This window comes from Mauremys reevesii, linkage group 3 (assembly GCF_016161935.1).
Source record: "Mauremys reevesii isolate NIE-2019 linkage group 3, ASM1616193v1, whole genome shotgun sequence".
NCBI lineage: Eukaryota > Metazoa > Chordata > Testudines > Geoemydidae > Mauremys > Mauremys reevesii.
The window spans coordinates 148,682,983-148,704,334 of NC_052625.1; the positions used below are offsets into that span (position 1 = coordinate 148,682,983).

A 21,352-nucleotide genomic window follows, 5' to 3' on the forward strand; every position below is an offset into this window, starting at 1 on the left:
ACCTCTTGCTTCCATCTCTGACCTCCCTTCCATGGTTTTCACTTTCTGATCCACCTACTTCTCTGCGTTTGACTCATTTACTCCCCTAACCAATCAGCCTGTGTCAGACCCCCCACATCCTGGCTCTTTGGTTGCATTTTTCGACTCCTTTTCCCAATTTGCAAAGCAAAGAGTCCCAATATATGCTTCCACTACAAATTTTGTTCCTTCAGCTACTCTTCCTAAGTAATACTAATTCCTGTAATTATAAGCTTACATCTGAGGGGAAAGGAAGTGGTTACAGGAACTGCCACTCAACTGGGGGTCCGCGAGCTCTTTCAAGGTTGGCTCGCGGACCCCCAGAGTCCAAGCCCTAGTGCCCCCCCATGGGGCTGAAGCCTTGATGCCCGGTGTGGCCCCTCCGCCCCCGTGCGGGACTGAAGCCTCGAGCCCTGGTGCTCCTTTTGGGGCAGAAGCCCTGAGCCTATGGGCAAAGTTGGGGACATGGAGAGCGTTGTCCCCTCCTACCCCCGAAACTGCAGCGCAAGAGCACGGCAGTCCCGGGGGGCAGCTCCACATCTCCTCCCCACATCTCCTCTCCCCGCCCCCTGACCAGGTTGGAGGTGGGAAGCCGGAGCTGGGCAGTTCAAGGCAGCTGCTGCTATGGCTGGTGCCATGGAGCAGGCAGCGGCAGCGTTCCCTCCTCTCCTGCTGGTGCCCTGGGTTGCAGCTCCTCCTCAGCTGGCAGCCCCCTGTGCTCCCACAGAGGCAGCTGGTAGGAGCCGCCTGGGTGGGGAGACCTGGCTCTGTGGCTGGCAGACCCCTCTGGGAACGGGGACCACAGGGGAGCCCTCCCAGTACATAGCCCCAATACCTCTCCCTATACCCTGAGCTACCCCCTCCCTGCACCTTGAGCTACCCCCCTGCCTGCACACAGCGCCAGCTGCGCCCCTCCCTGCACCCTGACCTGTCCCATGCCTGCACACAGCCCCAGCTACCCCGCTCCCTGCACCATGAGCTACCCCCCTGCCTGCACATGGTCCGAGATACCCCCCTGCCTGCACATGGTCCGAGATACCCCCCTGCCTGCACCCTAAGATGTTTTCAAACTTTTTGAGCTAAGTTCCTCAACTTTGAATTATAATTTTTGATTGCGCCCCCACCCGTCCCCCAACCCAGACAGGCTTGGTGGTCTGCTGAGGTGAATCGGGGTGGAGGTGGCACTCCCTCCCTGGACCCTGCCATACGGAGGTGACACGAGCCCTGCTGGTCCCTGCCCTCCTCCTCTCCCCCCCCCCCCCAGAAGTCAAACTAGGCTTCTGTCGAGGCCCCCCTCTGCCCCTGCTGGGCCCTGGAGTTTGTATAGCATGTTGAGGGGTGCCTCTGAGAGAAATAGGTTGAGAACCCCTGTTTTAGGAGACTTCTGACTTAGTTGGCTAATATTACGCTAGTTTGTCCGAGAACTAGGTTAAAATACTGTTTTGGTAACCAATACAAATTATTATTTCTTAGCTGACATTTATCTACAGCACAAAACTGCTACCTAATTTGGCATGATTAACTGTCTTTGCACAAAAGAGGTCTGGGATTTAGAGTAAAAGGGAATTTACATGGTGGGCATGAGGTGTATTTGCAGAATGTACAGCACCACCTTGTAGTGACTAGAGTCAAGATTAATACAAATAGTCTTCGTTTTCTAAAGTACTTCTGAAATGTCAGTTTTAGAATCGTACATGTATAGACCTTGTTTTTGTTTATAGTGGTTTATAAAACAGATACAGGTACATGACAAAAATCACAAAAAGGAGATCTGATTAGGAAGTAGGCTGGCTGGAGCGTGGGTATGTTTCAAGGCTGATCTTGGACTCCAAGCTTCAATCTTCTATCTATTTAAGCTTTTTTTTTTTTTTTTTTTATTCAGGCCGTTGAAGTTAAGTAGTACTCAGGTGCTTAACTGAGTAAAATAATACTTTTAAACAAACCGTATTCTGATGGGAGGAGTTCGCTAATCAGTAATTTAGTATACTGTATTAGTATTTCTTCTCTGGAGACATAGGTTCAGATCTGACTTTCATTGCCAATGGAAAGTATTTGATCTCAAATACAGCTGCACAGTGGGCATTATTTACTTACAGTCGAAGTATAGTTCCTGGAAGGGAGAAAAGGGAATAAAAGAAAAGGAAACAAGATTAGGAATCATAGCTAGAATCAGCTGCACGCACCTCTAAATGTTCCTCATAGCCAAGGATGTATAGTGTTTAAAAAGCACCCAAAATTATAATTTTCTTTGAGTTCTTTTACCCTTTCTATTGAAACAAGTTCAGAGATGTCTCAGAACACTAATTCTTTAAAAAAAAAAAAAAAGTGTGTGTTAGAATAATGAATCATGGCAAGAAAGTGCTTGAGTTCTCTGGTGTTTTTGCTGTCCTGTTGACACTAACTGTGTGTGTCTGAAGTCATTTGTACTTTAAAAAATGAATTTGGGATGAATCTATGCAGTGCTTTATTGTGCTTTATATAGCTACTTGTATAACTTTTAAATATGGATTTTTAAATTGCATGTTGTAAGTCATATCTCACCTCAAAGCTAGTCAGAATTCAAGTCATTCACAAGGGTTTTTATAAATGTGACAGATGACTCAAATGAGAACAACAAAAGAAAAATTCCTTCCTCCTCCATTAGAATCTTAAAATGGTGAAAAAATAATTCTCATATAAATAAGGCTTTTCCAGAGTCTCAGTTTTGTAGTTCAGCACTCGTATGTTAATAAATGACTGCAACATAAAGTATGATAACAGCATGTCGGCAAGACAGTAGTACATTTGAAGAAGAATAAGGTATGTTCCTTCTAATTGGGTACAGTGTAGGAATATGAGCAATGTTCATCCTCCTTAAAATGTCAGTCATGGCCTTCTGCAGTTACAGTATAACAAAACATCACAAGCTTTCATTGTGAGATAATCTAGGATGATTTTTTTTGTCACAAAATAAATATATAAACCATGATGCAGGATTATTATTGAAACAAGAAACCAGTACACACTAGGTACTCTTATTAGAATGTATACATGAAGCAAATAAAATTGTGAGATTTTTCTTGATTTTTCAGATGCTTTAAGCTAGCAGTAGATTATGCATTAGAAGACATTATTTGTTAATAGCAGGATTAACAGTTTGTAATAGGATTTAATTGTGGTCACTTATATAAGTATATTTTGAAGTTGGTCCTGTAGCACTGAAAAGACCTATCTGACCTGTAATCTAAGATGTTCAAAAGAATAGATAAGGACTTTGATTTGCCTTTTCTGGACAAAATCCAGTTTTAAACTGGTTTGATATTAAAATCAAACAGCTGTCATAAAGCATATGTGATCGATGTTAGAAATGTGCTTTGATGCCAGTGCCACACAACTGACAAGAAGTATGTGATCTCCAAATCAACCTGAAAAGGTTTCCCCTCCTTATTTCACCAAAGGAATGGATTTCTTTGAATAAATAGTGTGTAATAGGGTTTTTAAAATTTCTTTGACTCAAACTTTTTTGACTCATGAAAGTTATACTTAAAATTTTATATTACAGAAATACTGATCATGCCTTCATAGTTAAGGCTGAGTTTTTTTACACTTAACATTGAGGTTGGCTCTCTATTTTATATATGAAGAATACAATCAATCATCTCAAAAATTGCAGCACTTACTCTTTGAGTATAGAGTGACTTTTCTAAGAACTGTATAAGTATCAGGATATCTTACAATACTATTTTCTCATTTTGTTTCAAAGTAATTTAAATTGATCAGAAGCATATTTAAATGTGAGGTTGGACACATTCTTTGCATTTTTCTATTACTAAAATGACTGAAGAGCTGCTTTATGCTTTCCGTCATTCATGTAAGTTACAAAATCGTAAACATGAACTGTGCTTATAATACACTTGGTATATACTTTGAAGAGAGGAAATTAATTAGTATCAGCTGGAGTAAATTTACCATCTTAAAGGTTTTTATCTGTTTTGATCATTTGTTTAAAGTTAAACTATTTTTTAGTTTGCTCATTTCTATTAAGAATTTTGGTAACAAACTTGACAAGAAAATGAGGACTTCAATAGTAATATTACAAAAATGATTGACTTCACCTTTATCACTTTTTTTTCTGTCACATAATAGGTGAAGTATTATAGACACTTGGCACCTGATCACTTGCTGCAAATATGCCATCGACTTGGACCACTTCTAGAGCAGGAAATTCCTCAGAGTGTACCTGGAGTGCAAACCTTATTAGGAGCTGGAAGACAGTCTTTGCTTCGCACAAATAAAAGTATGAAAATTCACAAGGGGGCTTAAAGACGTCATTTTCACTATTTCATGCTATATTTTCATGTTTGTAATTTTTTTGTAAACAGGTTGCAAACATGTTGTGTGGAAGGGATCTGCTCTTGCTGCATTACATTGTGGAAGGCCTCCAGAGTCACCAATAAACTATGGCAGCCCACCTAGCATAGGTAAGTCAGTTTCGTTATCACACTGAAAAGTATGACCTTGCTAGTGCAGCATGCACTAAATTCAGCAGAAATTGTTTATTGGTGTGATAGTTGGGTAACAGTGTATTTGTATTTACTCTCTTATGTGCTATGTACCTTGTGCCTACCATTACTTCTGTTAGAATGGTCAGTTATCCTGTTTTAAACATGACAGGATGTACAGTGTAGGTCCAAATATTATCAATCCTGTTTTGAAGCTTATTTGTTTTATTTGAGCTTTGAGGTATGAATTTGAATAAAATATTTCAAAATTATGAAAACAAGCAAACAATATTTGGCTAGCTGATAACATGGTTGCAAAAATGAAGTAGTAATAAGCTGCAGATAGGATCGCCTATCATGTTAATGACTTATTTGAACTCAAGACACTATGGTCTGCCTCCACTTCTGGAAAATACAATAGTATACGCTGCTTGCCAGAATTCTTTTCTTTGAAGAGATTTTTTTAGTGTAGGGCCCTGTAGCAGAGAATATTGTTTCTCTGCTTCGACTGTTTAGTCCCATTTGCTTATTTCTTAGTTTTGTCCAGATTTGCTTTGTGCTATAGCATGGAGCATGCACACGTTCTCTCTCTGTTGCAAAATGGCAGAATAACAGAAGTCTAGAAAGGTATTTTTTGCTTCCTCTTCTTTTTTGTTCTTCCGCGATTACTTTGAAGTTCTCACTCTGTCACTGAGGAAGTGTTTCATTAGCCTTCAGCCTGTAATGAGGGACAGTTGTTTTGTCTTCACTACCCTCCTGGAGGTAAAGAGATGTACATGATTTAGGAGGGAACTCATTGAGTCTCAGTCTCTTCTTGTCGTAGAAAGGATAGCAGTGAGCAGAAATCTCACATTTTAAGCTTCCATCCATGCAATCCTGCCATAGTTCCCCTTTCCATAAGGACAATAGCTCAGTGAAAATAGGTATGTTGGCAGTGAGTGAAAACTTACCCAGAACCTCTTCAGGTTTAACACTGAGTTAACAATATTTCGAGTTCTTTAATGAGTTGTTGGATTCCTCTTACTTTAAGAAATCAAGTTGGTCTCCTCTTCCTCCATTGTAAACTCTCCAGTAAAAGTGATAGATGTCAACATAAGAGCAATTTTGACATTGATTTTACAACGATGACATGAATGGAAAGAGACTTGTTTAAATTTATTTTTTTCTTGAGGGAAACTAAATTTAAAACAGAAAAAAATCTCTCTTTTTGGGAACCTGCTGGGGGGAAGGATATGGGAGGCGGGGACAGAACAAAACAAACCTAAATCTAGGAAGCAAGTTCTACCAGATGTCTTCAATAGCTCTTCTTGGAATGAAATGGGGACCGCTCTCAAATAGGTTTTCAGGCCTTGTATATTAAGTAGCAGAAGGGAATTGATTTAACACTTTTTTAAATCATGATTTAAATCAAGATTTCTTGCTTGCTGATTTAAGTAATTGATGTTTATCTTGTTTTGGATTTACTTTTTAGTTATTTTCATAAAGAAAGATTCATTTTCATTGGTTAGTATAAGTATAAAAACATGTTGATGGAACACCATATAGCCCATACATTAAATTTGGTACTTTCTGTTAACCAGGAGGATACATTATGTCTATACATGCTTATTTAAGGACTCTCATAATTTAACATAGATTTATTCAGATCCTAACAATTATTCTTGGTATTTGTGTTAAGTTGCGTGTAGATGGGAATTCAGTTAATTTAAAGTGTACAAAAACAGCATTGAAAAATTGCTTTTATTAGTTAAATAAGACTACCTTAATTGTGTTGGATATTTTTTCTTATGTAAGCTTATCAAAACATATTAACTGATTTATTAAAGGAAGTATTAACTGTAGTTAGTGAATTGACAGATTGCTTCTGGTCTCTGTGGGCCAGATTTTCAAAGGTGTTTAGGCACCTAAAGATGCAGTTGGGTGCTTTTGAAAAATTCCACTTGGCACCTAACTGCACCTTTGGGTGCCTAAATACTTTTGAAAATCTAGCCCCATGTCCTTACGTTTTTTAGAATTAGATCTCATCTTCTCCCACCTGGTTTTTATTCATAGACTGGAAGAGGAAAACAAGCTTTCCTGCTTTTTCAACTCAGTTTCTCAGCTTTGAATGAACTAGCCCAAACGAAGAAAATATTTTCTCAGCAGTTGCTAGTTAAACTGAAACCAAAAGTTGTTAATACGATAGTTTTTCTGCACAACAGAAACTGAAAGTTCTTATACTGTAAATAATATAAATACCAGCATTTACACCATTGCAAGGACTAATGATATAGATGCATGGTTCTCAAACTTTTTTTTTCGCAGACCACTTGAAAATTGCTGAGGGTCTCGGCAGACCACTTAATGATCTTTCCGAATGTTGTTTGTACCATTAGCTAACTGTTGTAAAGCACTTTGGATAAAAGTGCTATATATAAAAAAATAATAATTAATTAACATTTTTTGTTCTACAAATAAAAGCACACGACTCATATTTTAATATCAGTAGTTTTACCTTTCTAATGCAATGGATGTGCCCTCTCTCTCCCTCTGCGGCAGTCCCTGAGCTGGGGCTGGGAAGGAGGGGGTAGTGGTGGTGGTGGTGTCTCTCCTCAGCCACAGAGCTGAGGCTGGGAAGGAGGGCCGTTTCTCCCTGGCAGCCGCAGCCCTGGAGCTGGGGAAAGTCACCTCTTTCTCTGGCCGCTGCAGCCCTTCATGTCCCAAATTCCCCCCACCTTTTCTTCTCACCCCACTGCCCCCTCCCACCTACCCTGTATTCCCCGCCAAGGCCACCACCTCACCTTACATGTGCGTCTTCTCCAGGGTCAGGGCACCTAATTAGTGGCGCCATACCTGCGCGGCACCACTAATTAGGTGGGTGGCCCTTCATTCTCTCATGTGTGGCTGCCCCGGTGCGCACCTTAGAGAGAACTATCCGCGGGCCACCTGCATGGAGCTCATAGACCACTGGTGGTCTGCGGACCACAGTTTGAGAACCTCTGATATAGATAATGCAGTATATGACATTGTGACATATTTAGAATGTTTGAGTTGACTGTTTTCCGCCTTTGTGTTACTTAATAATTCAACACCTTTTAAGGACATAAGAATGGCCATGTTGGGTCAGTCCATCATCCACCTAATCCACTATCCTGTCTTCCGGTCCCTCAAAGCATCTGGTCAGTGCTAGATGCTTTGAGGGAGGGAACAGAACAGAGCAGTTACTGGGTGATCCATCCCCTGTTGTCCTGTCCCAGCTTTTGGCAGTCTGAGGTTTTGGGACACCTGGAGCATGGGATTGCATCCCTGACCATCTTGGCTAATAGCCATTGATGGACTTGTCCTCCATGAATTTAATTCTTATTTGAACCCAATTATATTTTGGCCTTCATAACATTCCCTTGCAATGAATTGCACAGGTTAACTGTGTGCTGTTTGAAATATATCCTTATGTTTGTTTTAAACCTGTCTATTAATTTAATGGGTGATCACCGGTTCTTGTGTTTATATGAAGGGGTAAATAACACTTTCCTATTCACTTTCTCCACTGTTCATGATTTTATAGACCTTTATAATGTCCCCCCTCAGTCGTATGTTTTCTGAGATGAACAGTCCCAGTCTCTTTAATCTCTCCTTATATGGAAGCTGTTGCATAGCCCTAATCATTTTTTGTTGCCCTTCTCTGTACCTGTTGCAATTCTAATATATCATTTTTGAGATGAGGCAAACAGAACTGGACACAGTATTCAAGGTGTGAGTGTACTACAGATTTCTGTGGTGGCATTATGATATTTTCTTATGTATTCTTTTCCTAATGGTTCCTAATATTAGCTTTTTTTGACTGCCACTGTTCATTTGGGTAGATGCTTTTAGAGAACTATCCACAGTGACTCCAAGAGCAGCAAAGAATCCTGTGGCACCTTATAGACTAACAGACGTTTTGCAGCATGAGCTTTCGTGGGTGAATGCCCGCTTCGTCGGATGCAAGACGAAGTGGGCATTCACCCACGAAAGCTCATGCTGCAAAACGTCTGTTAGTCTATAAGGTGCCACAGGATTCTTTGCTGCTTTTACAGAAACAGACTAACACGGCTACCTCTCTGATAAGTGACTCCAAGATCTTTCTTGAGTGGTAATAGCTAATTTAGATCCCATCAGTTTGACTGTATAATTAGGATTCATTTTTCCAGTGTGCATTACTTTGCATTTATCAACATTGAATTTTATCTGCCATTTGGTTGTCCAGTTTTATGAGATTCCATTGTCATTTTTTGTCAGCTTTGGATTGAACTATCTTAAGTAGTTCAGTATCGTCTGCAAACTGTGCCACCTCACTATTTACCCCTTTTCCAGATCATTTATGAATGTGTTGAACAGCAGAGGCCCCACAGATGCTTAGGGGACCCCGTTATTAACCTCTTTCCTTTGTGAAAACTGACCATTTGTGTCCTATCTTTTAACCAGTTATTTATCCTTAAGAGGTCATTCCCTGTTATCCCATGACTTCATGCTTTGCTTAAGAGTCTTTGGTGAGGGACCTTGTCAAAGGCTTTCTGAAAGTCCAAGTTCACTACATCCACCGGATCACCCTTGTTCACATGCTTGTTGACTCCCTCAAAGAATGCTAGTAGATTGGTGAGGCATGATTTCTGTTTACAGAACACGTGTTGACTCTTCCCCAACAAATTGTGTTTCTGTGTGTCTGATAATTCTGTTCTTTACTATAGTTTCAGCCAGTTTGCCTGGTACTGAAGTTAGGCTTACTGGTTGGCAATTGCCAAGATTGCCTCTGGAGCCTTTTTAAAAATTGATGTTAGGCGAGAGATCCTCCAGTCCTCTGATACGAAGGCTGATTTAAGTGGTAGCTTACATGCAGTTTCATATTTGAGTTCCTTTAGAACTGTTGGGTGAAAACCATCTGGTCCTGGTGACTTATTACTGTTTAATTTATCAATTTGTTCCAAAACCACATCTTTTGACACCTCAGTCTGGGACAGTTCCTCAGATTTGTCACCTGAGCCATTCCTTTGAGGTGTGGCTGTCTCCCTCACATCCTCTCCAGTGACGACAGATGCAAATAATTCATTTAGCTTTTCTGCAATGGCCTTGTTTTCTTTGAGTGCACTTTTAGCACTCTGATCATCCATTGGCCCCACTCATTGTTTGGCAGGCCTCCTGCTTCTGATGTACCGGGAGCAGCACCATTTAGAGAGGGCAGGGGTAGCACGCCCCTCCTCCCCCCCCCGCATTGGTGGAGATTGAAAGGGTATGGGGGGAGACAGTGCTCCCCAAAATGGATACATAGCAGAATAGAAGTGATATGTGGGGAGGGGCACCCAAATTTCTGCCTTCAATTTGGCCCTGCTCCCTCCCCAAGGGAGGAATGTTTGGTATGGGGGTGGTGAGCTGGGTAATGACTGCCGTGTCCTCCAGGCTCAGGTTGGTGTAGTCCTCTGTGCCCGGAAACCACTGGGTGCCAGTGGCCATGGTGACTGTGTACGACGGCATGGCCTGCTCCGGTGCGCACACAGCCACAAGGAGTAGAACTTCCCCCACTCTGCCAGCTAGGGACTGAGTGCATGGGTGGGCTCCCCAGCAAGTACCCACTCAGACACAGCCCCTCTCTGCACCCTGAGCTAAACCCCCACCACAGCACACAGCCACTAGCTACCCCCTCCCTTCTTGCTCCCTGAGCTACACCCCTCTCTGCACACAACCTCTCGCTCCCCTCTGCCTGCATCCCGAGCTACTCCCCTGCTTGCACACCAGACCCTAGCTATCCCCTGCCTGCATCCTGAGCAGTTTTCAAACTTTTTGAGCTGAGCCCTCCTTTGAGTTATAATTGTTGGTCTCTCTGTCTCCCCCCGCTTCCCCCAATTATCTGCAAAAAAGTGCCAAAGTAGCCCCTGGAATCATGTGTGCTCCCTCCCCCCAACCTGAAATAGCACCCCTGTGATGTTCTTAAACATTTTTTTGCTGTTAGGTTTAGTGCCTTCTAGTTGCTCTTCAGATTCTTTTTTGGCCTGCCCTCTAATAAACTTTTAAACTTAACTTGCCAGAGTTTATTCTCCTTTCTGTTTTCCTCAGTTGGATTTGACTTACAATTTTTTAAAGGATTTCTTTTTGCTTCTAGCTGTCTCTTTTTTACTCAGTTGTTTAGCCATGGTGGCATTTTTTGGTTCTCTGACTTGTTTTAGGGCTTGGTGTGTGTGTGTATACACATCTAGTTTGAGCCTCTATTATGGTGTTTTAAAATAGTTTCAGTGTAGTTTGCAGGCATTTCACTCTTGTGACTGTTTCTTTTAATTTCTGTTTAATTAGCTTCCTCATTTTTGTGTAGTTCCCCGTTTTGAAGTTAAATGCTGCCATGGTGGGGTTTCTTTAGTATTTCCCCCCCTACTAGGATGTTAAATGTTAATTACCTTATGGTTGCTGTTACTGAGCGGTCTCCCACTTGGACCAGATCCGGTGTTCCACTTAGTACTAAATCAAGAATTTCTTTTCCTCTGGAGGTTCCAGGACTATCCGCTTCAAGAAGCAGTCATTTATGGTATAGAAATTTTCTCTCTGCATCCTGTCCTGAGGTGACATGTACCCAGTCAGTATGGGGATAGTTGAAATCCCCCATTATCATTGCATTTTTTGGTAGCCTCTCTAATCTCCCTGAGCATTTTACCATCCCTATCAGCATTCAATCCATTTTTTTCCATTTTGGAAAAAAGAAAGATTAAAATAATGTGACAGTAATACATATGGCCTAAAATGGAGAAGTTCTAGGCTATTTGATCTAGAATTTGCTGATGACATTGCTCTTATCAATGAAGATGACAATGGACTACAAAAATGCACAAACCAAGTAAAAGAAGTAATGGAGAAGATAGGTTTGAGATTCAGTGCAAAGAAATGTAAAGTCATGTTAATGGGGACTATAGGGATAGAAATCAAAATTGAAGAGAAACTAGAGAAGGTGGACAATTTTACGTATCTTGGAAGTACCATCAGCCAAGATGGTACTACTTCCAAGGAAATAATAAGAATTGGGAAGGCAAATGTTGCATTTAGAAGACACAGAAACATATGGGAACTCAAAAACATCTCCCTCAAGACAAAACTGAATGTGTACAAAGCAGTTATCGCCATCACAAAATACAGCAGTGAGACATAGCAACTTACCAAGAAAGATATGCAAAACCTGGATGCATTTAATCACAAATGTCTGAGACGAATATTGGGAATAACATATAGAGTTAGGAAGATGAATGAAGAAGTCGGTAAAATTACTAGACAAGGCACCTTCTCACAAATAATCTACAAAAGAAGACATCAGTGCCTAGGACATGTTCTGAGAACGGAAAAAGAACGCTTACTAAATACCGCCCTTGAATGGAAGCCAGAAAATGCAAGAAGAAAGAGTGGAAGACCGCAAATAACATGGAAACGAACAGTTAAGATTTGGAGAGAAGGGCAGTTGACAAGCAAGGATGGCAAATATGGGTAGCCCAATGTGCAGCAAAGCATGGGATGGTGTAGTGAGGTGGCCTGGCTCCCGACGGCCCCTGAGAGAGAGGAACCAGAACAGCCACCTCAGTGGGCAGAGCCACCTCAGTGGGCGGAGCCCCCGCCACCTGTTCCCGCCCCCCGGAAGTCAAGGGGCGGGACAGGAAGTATAAAAGCCCGGCCTCAACACTCAGTTGGAGCCCAGCGGCCGGAGAGGACGGACGCTCCTGTTCAGGCTCCTGCCGGACCGAGCCTCCCTCGAGCCAGGTACCCTGACGCGGACGGACCGAGCCTCCCTCGAGCCAGGTACCCTGACGCGGACGGACCAAGCCTCCCTCGAGCCAGGTACCCCGAGGTGGACTGGCCGAGCCTGCCCCGAGCCCGGTACCCCGAGGAGCTGCCCGAGCGTTCCCGTGACCCGAGTCCGGAGGAGCAGCCCGACCTAGAGAGCCCTCAGCACGACGAGGAGCCCATGGTGTGGGACCCCGCTGCAGAGCCCAGCGAGGAGCAGGTACCCATGGAGGGGGAGATGGAGTGTAGCCCGGGGGTAGCCGACCCCTGTCCGGCTGAGGGCACTGACGTGCCCATGTCAGTGTGTTGCGGCCAGGATCCCCACTGACTGCAGCGGATCCACGCCGCTGTTAGGGCCCCGGGCTGGGACACAGTGGAGTGGGTGGGCCTGTGTCCCCCCTGCCACCCCACTCACGGGTGGCAGACTCCCCCTCCTACCAGCGGTCAGGCAGAGAAGCCTGCACTTACCTGCTGTGGCTCAGTGCCTAACACAAGGACCTGAGCCCCGGTATTGTTGTGACTGCTCGGCTCCTGCTACAAGGACCTGAGCCTTGAACTATAGTTTATTGCCCCACCCTGGGGCTTACTGACTATTGTTGCTCAGCTCCTGCTACAAGGACCTGAGCCTTGGACTATTGTTTATTGCCCCACCCTGGGGCTTACTGACTATTGTTGCTCAGCTCCTGAGACAAGGACCTGAGCCCCTGGGACTATTGTTTGTTGCCCCACCCTGACCTAGGGCTGGGGCTTACTGACCATTGTTGCTCAGCCCCTGATGCAAGGACCTGAGCCCTGAACTGTTATTGCTGCTCAGCTCCTGATGCAAGGACCTGAGCCCTGAACTGTTATTGCTGCTCAGCTCCTGATGCAAGGACCTGAGCCCTGAACTGTTATTGCTACTCAGCTCCTGATGCAAGGACCTGAGCCCTGAACTATTATTGTTGCTCAGCTCCTGCTGTAAGGAGCTGAGCCTAGAACTGCTGTGTTTGGTGCCCCGCCCTGATTGAGGGCCTGGGCTTAGCTTGTTAACTTTCTTGCTGCTCAGCCTGCAGTGGGATCTGAGCTCCCTGGATTCTTGTGTGCTGCCCCGCCCTGAGCTAGGGCTTGGGGCTTACTGACTTTGTAACTGCTCAGCTCCGGCTGCCAGGACCGGAGCTTAGAACTGGTTCGCTGGCCCGCCCTGAATGAGGGTCGTGGCTTATTGACTTTGTGGGTGCTCAGCCTGCGGAAAGGGTCTGAGCCTAGACCTAGTGTCTGCTGTCCCGCCCTGACTGAGGGCTGGGACTCATTGCATTAACCGTGTGTCTTCTGTTCCGCCCCTGCTTGAGGGGCAGAACCCCAAAAACCTTCAGAACCCGGAGACTGATTGGGACCGTGTAGTGAGGCGGCCTGGCTCCCGACGGCCCCTGAGAGGGCACGGCCCCAACCTCGGACTATTACAGATGGTCTAAGGTCTAATCAGCATTCTGGTTAGGAGGTCGGTAGTATATTCCTACTGCTATAGTCTTATTATTCAAGCATGGAATTTCCATCCATAGAGATTCTGTGGTACAGATTGATTCATTTTAAGATTTTTACTATATTTGACTCTATGCTTTCTTTCGCATATAGTGCCACTCTCTCAATAATGCGATCTGCTCTGTCATTCCTATACCCTGATATTATGTTTCCCATTGATTCACAGGAAGTTTCTGTGATGCCTGTTATATCAATATCTTCTTGTAATACCATGCACTCACGTTCATCCTTTTTAGTATATATACTTCTTGCATTTGTATTTAAGCACTTACAAAATTTGTCAATATTTAGTTGTCTGCCTTCATGTAATGTAATTAAATGGGGCTCTGTTTTTGTTTGATTGTTTCTCTTAAGTTCCGAACTGTATTTTATCAACTTCTGTCTCCTGTCTTTAACTCATTACAATTTGAAGGCTTGTTCATGTAGCATATTTTTATTTAAATGATTATAGTAAGTTTAGGCCTTAATATAGGTTCTCATAATTTCAAATCCAATTAAAATTGAATTTTATTCTACTTCGAGTGGTATCCATAGGGGACCGGCTCTGGCGTCCTCTGGAGTGGTGGCCATATGGCTCGGTATAAGGGGTATTGCTGGCTTCCCCTACCCTCAGTTCCTTCTTACCGCCAGTGACAGTGCTGGAACATCATCTTGGTTTGGCAAACCTCCTCTTTCTCAATCCATTGATACGAACCTTTCCCTGTAAATAGTTAAGTCATTAGTTTCCCTTAGTATAGTTAGTCAGTCAGTCTTGGATGGGACTCAGCCTAGGGACATAGTATACCCCAGGCTTCAAACCCTGTGATCACAGTGTTAAAAAAAAATAAAAAAAAATTACCCATCAGCGATCCTCATAGTAACTGTCTGAGGTGCCTGGGCAAGACCCATATCAGCAACAAGTGTCTTATCTGTAAAGAGATCAAACATTGGACCAAAAAAAGAGTGAAACATACGTCTCCGGGCACTCCTGATGGAATCAGTGCTGACACTGGCACCGGAGCTGTCCAGATTGGACTCTGCTCCAGTACCGCTGCATTGGTACAGAGCACTCCGCCAGTGCCATCTTTGGGCCGATGCTGATCTCTGTCCCCGGCACTGTCCAGAAGGCAAAGAAAGACTTGGAGGGAACGATCTCCTACATCCTGTTAAAGGGAAGGAGAGGGTTGGAGAGGAAAAGAGACCCGAGAAGGGCAGCTCTTCACCTCCTAGTGGGAGTTGGGCCCCGACTCAGGTCGAACGGGTTAGCCCATCCCAAGACGCGCCTGTCACCCCAGACAGTGACGTGGGCGTCCAGCACCTGGACATGCCGTTGATGCCTGAGGCCCTGCAGGCAGCGCAGGACATATTAGTCTTACCCCAGCCGGCCACACCCATCAGGGTGGTGTCCCATTCTAAGGTCAAATGAGCCCTGGGACCTTTCCAGTGGCCCCTATCTGTGTTGCATCGCTCCCCTCCTTAGGAAGTGTCCCGCCAGCGGTCGCCCGTGCAGAGCTGCCAGACCTCAGTCATGGGGAGACAGACCCATCAGAGCCCCCACTGGTCTCTGGATTTGGGGCACCGTTCACCAGGCTAGAGACGCAGATCACTGGTGACTTGATGCAGGACCATGGAGGTGCATCCGTCCCTGCAGCACCAGTATTGGGATCGACCTAGTGTCCGACAACGGTTCCAGCAGCCTTGTTGCCAGTTGCTGGAGCGCTGTTACGGATCGCCATCAGGTCAACATTCCCCACTTCAATGGTCTACTCAATCCTGCTCTGCAGACCAGCACCGCTGAAGAAGCACGAGGTGTAGATCGCTGGGCCGCTGTTGATGGTCCTCTGAATGCCATCGATATCTTTCTGTCCTTCCCTCCCACCCCCCTTCCCCGTCCCTCTTCAGGGACCCTTCTCATGAGCAACTGCTTGCCGAGAAGGTTCAGAGCCTTCTGCAAGTGGGGGCTGTGGAGGAAGTCCCTCGGGAGTACAGGAGCAAGGGATTCTACTCGTACTTTCTGATCCCCAAAACCATTCTGGACCTGAGAGACCTCAACAAATATCTAAAGAAGTTGAAGTTCTGCATGGTCTCCCTGGCCTCTCTCGTTCCTGCGCTGGATCTTGGAGACTGGTATGCTGTCCTCAATTTGAAAGACGTTTACTTCTACATATTGATATTCCAAGGACACAGGCGATTCCTGCATTTCACGGTCGGCCCCGCTCACTACCAGTTCATGATGCTTCTGTTTTGGCCTGGCTACAGCTCCGAGGGTGTTTACCGAATGCATGGTGGTGGCGGCCTACATCAGGTGTCGAGGTATCCAGGTTTACCTGTACCTCGATGACTGGCTTATCAAGGGCCACTCCAGGTCTCAAGTCCAGTGAGCGGCATGCTGTGTCCTGGACCTGTTGATAAACAAGGAAAAATCAATGTTAATCGCGGCTCAAAGGATAGAATTAATTGGAGCCGTCCCCGACTCCACCCGTGCCAGAGCATTTCTGCTGCAAAACAGGTTCAAGACGATAGCGAGTCTCATTGCCAGAGTCTCTGTATATCCCCATACCACAGCCTGGGTCCATCTCAGGCTGTTGGGCAACATAGCGGCGTGCACTTGCAAGGCTCAGGCTGTGACCCCTCCAGTGGTGGCTGTCAACAGCGTACATCCCATCCAGACTTGATTTGGACAAAGTCGTCACGATTCCACCGAAAGTACTTACCTCCCTGCAGTGGTGGGCCGATCCGAGGACAGTCCTGGAAGGAGTTCTGTTCGAGAGTCCTCGACCCGTGGTATCTCTGATATTGGATGCCTCCGATCTTGGCTGGGGAGCACATCCCGGCTCGTTGTGGACACAAGGGACATGGTCCCCAGAGGAGCTGCCATTGCACATATACGTCAGGGAGCAGAGGGTAACACCAGTATTGGGATCAACCTAGTGTCTGCCATCGCTCCAGGGACACGTCAGGGAGCAGAGGGCAATCCCCCTAGCCTGCGGGGTCTTTCTGCCATACCTTTCCGGTTTAAGTATGGAGGTTCTCACGGACAACACGGCCTCAATGTTTGTTTTATATCAACAGGCAAGAGATGGCTCCCAGCTCATCAGCTGTCAGGAAACGCTCCGTTTGTGTGTCTTCTGCATCCAGCACAACATCGATCTCAAGGCATCGCACCTCCCTGGCGTCCGGAATGTGCTGGCAGATCGCCTCAGCAGGTCCTTCTCTCCCCACAAGTGGTCCCTCCAGCCAGAGGTTGTCCAGATACTTTTCTGACGGTGGGGAGCTCCCCGAGTGGACCTGTTCGCCATCAGACAGAAGAGGAAGTGTGCCAGCAATTCTGCTCTCTCTTGGGCTTAGGCAGGAACTCCCTCTCTGATGCCTTCCTTCTGTCGTGGGATGGGGATCTGATGTACACATTCCTGCCAGTTCCGCTGGTCAGCAGGGACCTAGCAAAAGTCAAAATTGACGAGGTGGGAGTTGTTGTGATTGCCCCAGCGTGGCCTCGCCGGCACTGGTTCAGCACGCTCATGGACCTGGCTGTGGCTCCCTCATGGCCGCTGCCCAGCCATCTGGCTCTCCTCTCACAAGACCACAGTCTGCTTCTGCACCCAAACCTTCCCTCTCTCCACCTCACGGCTTGGTTGCTGAGTGACTGAACCTGGAGGAAAGGGCCTGCTCCAGTCAGGTACAGCAGGTCCTCTTGGAAAGCAGAAAACCTTCCACCATGGCAACTTACTTGGCAAAAGTGGAGGCGGTTCTCCTGCTGGGCAGAGGTGCATGGCATCTCCACGACAGTCGCCTGTGCAATCGATCCTCGATTACCTGCTCCACCTTAAGCAGCAAGGCCTCACACTTGCCTCCATCAAGGTGCACTTGGCAGCCATATCGCCTTTCCATGAGCAGGTCCAGGGTAAATTGGTGTTCTCACACAACATGTCCGTCCAGTTCTTGAAAGGATTAGAGCAGCTCTTCCCACCGGTCTGAGACCCGATTCCGCAATTGGACCTCAACCTTGTCCTCTCAAGGCTCACAGGGCCTCCTTTTGAGCCACTGGCCTCTTGCTGCTTGTCACATCTGTCATGGAAGGTAGCTTTTCTTGTATCCATTACCGAGGTGGGGCTCCGAGATTAAAACCCTCACTTTGGAACCCTCGTACATGGTTTTCTACAAGGACAAGGTCCAGCTGTGACCCCACCCGGCGTTCCGGCCTAAGGTGGTGTCTCACTTCGATGTTAACTAGGATATCTTACTCCCAGTTGTCTGTCCAAAGCTGCACTCAACTGCGGAGGAGAGGTGGCTCCACACCTTGGATGTCTGGCACACTCTGGCCTTCTACTTGGGGTGCACCAAGGCCTTTCCGCAAGTCGACCCAACTCTTTATTGCGACGGTGGACAGGATGAAAGGTTTACCAGTGTCCTCGCAGAGGATCTCTAACTGGATCACATCTGTACCAGTTATGAGTTGGCACGGACTGAGTCACCACCTACACTAAAGACCCACTTGACCAGGGCACAATCGACCTTGGCGGCTTTCCTAGCTCATGTCCCCACCCGGGACATCTGCAGGGCCGCTACGTGGTCATCAGTACACATGTTCACAACACTTTACACCGTTACCAGCAGCACAGAGATGACACTGGATTTGGCAGAGCTGTGTTGCAATCAGCAAATCCATGAACTCCTACCCGCCTCCGGTGGCACTGCTTGGGAGTCACCGACAATGGAATGGACATGAGCAAGCAGTTGAAAAAGAAAAGACAGTTACCTGGTTCATAACTGGTGTTCTTTGAAATGTGTTGCTCATGTCCATTCCATGACCTGTCCTCCTTCCCCACTGTCGGAGTTTCCGGCAAGAAGGAACTGAGGGTGGAGGGAGGGCCGGCGGCGCCCCTTATACCGTGCCATATGGGCACCACCCCAATAGGCGCCAGAGCCAGTCCCCACTGTTGAGGGGAAAAACTTCAGGCACTGGTGCATGTGGTGAGCACACACACCTACAATGGTATGGACATGACCAACACATCTCAAAGAACACCAGTTACAAAATAGGTAACTGTCTTTTTCTTTCTTTTTTTTTTTTGGTCATGTTTTTTAATCTAGTCCGAGAAGTAGTTTCCAGCAAATTTCCTGTTTCATCCTGCCTATGGACCCAGCATTGTTTAAAAAGTAACCAAGACATTGAATCTATCCAAAGCAGGAGGAAAAGAACATCCCTGGGAAAACATTTTTTTCTTTTGTCTCTAAGGAGAGGAAGCTTATTAATTTGTTACTTATTATATGGGTGTACTGCAGTCAGGAGTGGGAGCGTTCTAGCAACAGTAGACTATAAGAAAATTCATAGATTTAAAAATTTTTTAATGCACAAATAACAAAGGTAAATGTACAGGCACTATGCTTTACACAGAAGAGTGAGAGGGGTTTGTTTTGTTAGAATATTTTATTTGAATAGAATCAACCTCAACACCGGGAGGTTTGGCTAAAGCCTAGTCTTTAAATACATGTACTAGACATGCGTTCTGGCTGAGACCTAGAAGACCAATTTAAACGAAGCAGTTGTTAACTTCAGCAATCATTTTAGTGTCAGAAGCTTTTTTGTGAAGAACTAAAGCAGTAGAGAAAAAGAGGTGGGTTTTTTTTATATTCCAAGTTCTCTAAGACAAAACTTGAAAATCCCTTCTGAGCATTTTTGTTTCTTAGTGTTATCCAGCATTAGAAATACTGGATTGAAAAACAAATACTGGTTTAGCAACCATGAAATGAGGAGTAGTTTAAATAAAAATCTGGCCTTGAGGTTTGGTGGATATAATGAGCATGTTCCTCTGTTGCTGGAAAGGAGGATCTGAGTAATGAATTATTTCTGGTCCCAACCTCTGTGCTGCTGGTGACGGATAGAGGACCAGCCTATCCGTTGCAAAGCTTTAATGGGGTGTAAATCTCGACATGGCAACCTCCTTTTCTTGTCCTTAAGGCCAGCTCTGTTTTCCCTCAATCTTCTGCTCTGTACATATTTTCTCTGACTCCAGCATTGGTTTGTCTAAGAGCTTTTCATAGTCATGGGTCTGTCTCAGTTGCAGAAAGGAATGGAAATAAGGTAGAATAGCTGTAATATCCCTCTCTCAACTGTTGGTTAAAACAGATCTTCAGTGCTCTTTATAGGAGGGTAATTAATCTTATTTTCAGTAGGATATTAAAGTTGTTTTATTAAATATAATTAGGCTCGGCAGAACTCACTTTTTATTTTTTATAATTTTGACAAATATCAATTTTTTCAAAAAATATTTTTGAATTTTTATCTATTACATTTTCACAGTTGTGCAAAATTATGGGTTTTAAGCATTTTTAATTTTAATCTATTTAAATTTTCAGTTGTGGGAAATTGTGGGGGATGGCAGTCAGGCAGTAATTCTTTAATAACAGTAGATGTTATTAAAGTTAAAGGTTTATAACCGTTAAAACACAAATTGCCGACAACCCTTGTCAAAATATACAAAGTGCATATCTGTAAATCAAACTCAAGTTCCTAACCAGCATTTTTCTTATTTTGCTTCCTGTAAATTTTGGTTATTAGTGATAGACATTTTTTTATTTGCTGGTTTGTGGTGTGTACGGTGAAATCAATGTTTACTGCCAGTCAATCCTTCCTTGTCTAAATCTAATTTAAAGGGCAAATTGAAATGAACTATATACAGTATTAACGGAAAACCTTAAGTCTGTGCATCTTAAGTATGCCAAATATAAAACTGATATATAACTGAAGTCAGCAATCCAAGTACCTCTTAATTCAAGTAAAGCTCAGAGTGGGACTTACTTGGCCCTCCAGCCTACCTTGCTGTTAGTGCAACATTTATTTTAGTTTCTGACAACAAAATTCAGCACTAGTATAATCAGATGCCATTCCCATTGATTTTAGTGGTGGTGCCCACTATGTTGGGGTTGTACGTGGTCCTGTTTTTTCCCCTTATTTGCAGTGCTCCAATCACTCAACATGACAAACTCATTTCTACACGTTTTACCATCTTCCCACTAGAGACTTTATTCCTCTTTTTATCACCACCCTCTAAACTTTCCTCATGGGCATTTTCTCTCAATTTTTTCCTGTCACTTGAAGCATATAGTGGCTCTTAAACCCTATTGTTAACCTAATGTACCTTCATAACCTATTTTTCAGTATTCTACTGGAATTTTGTTTTATAGAGCCAGCTACCAAAGGCAAGTGGGCCTTATAAGTGGTGGTTCATGGTTTATTCTTTGGGATTTATACATCTTGCCAAAGTAGTTTATTACCTACCCATTTACCAAAATAATGAATAATTGAGCAGTAAGATAAATAATATCATATTTGTGGACTTGGACAGTGCTTCATTATCATCGTTTCCTGGAAGAAAAATGGGAGAATGATAATCTCATGTTTTTTCTTCAGTGCCATTGGTGCTAGTTGACCTATCTACCTTCAGAATGCATATCCCAGTAAGTGCAGTTGACAGGTCATTCTTAGAAATGGTTCTATTGGTACATAAATCTAATAGTTTTAACCTTCTGGTTATGGCTTCAGTGGTCTTTATGAAGTTACTAGTAATAATTTTCATAGTTCTTAGGTC

At 44.5% G+C, this 21,352-nt stretch overlaps 1 protein-coding gene and 1 long non-coding RNA gene across 4 annotated transcripts in view; one reads left to right on the forward strand and one right to left on the reverse strand.

The window, feature by feature from the left end:
- LOC120401555 (pleckstrin homology domain interacting protein) overlaps positions 1-21,352 on the forward strand; it is a 341,061-nt gene that overhangs the window by 9,452 nt on the left and 310,257 nt on the right. For all 3 annotated transcript variants that reach the window (XM_039531654.1, XM_039531655.1, XM_039531656.1), the window contains exons 5-6: positions 4,144-4,294; positions 4,380-4,478. In XM_039531654.1, coding sequence (XP_039387588.1) covers positions 4,144-4,294; positions 4,380-4,478 — 250 coding nt within the window. The remainder of the gene's footprint in view (positions 1-4,143; positions 4,295-4,379; positions 4,479-21,352) is intronic.
- Positions 1,865-7,470, reverse strand: LOC120401558. The gene is made up of 2 exons (XR_005596537.1): positions 7,280-7,470; positions 1,865-2,128 (listed from the first exon to the last, which is right to left on the reverse strand). It is a non-coding gene; the product is annotated as an uncharacterized LOC120401558 (long non-coding RNA).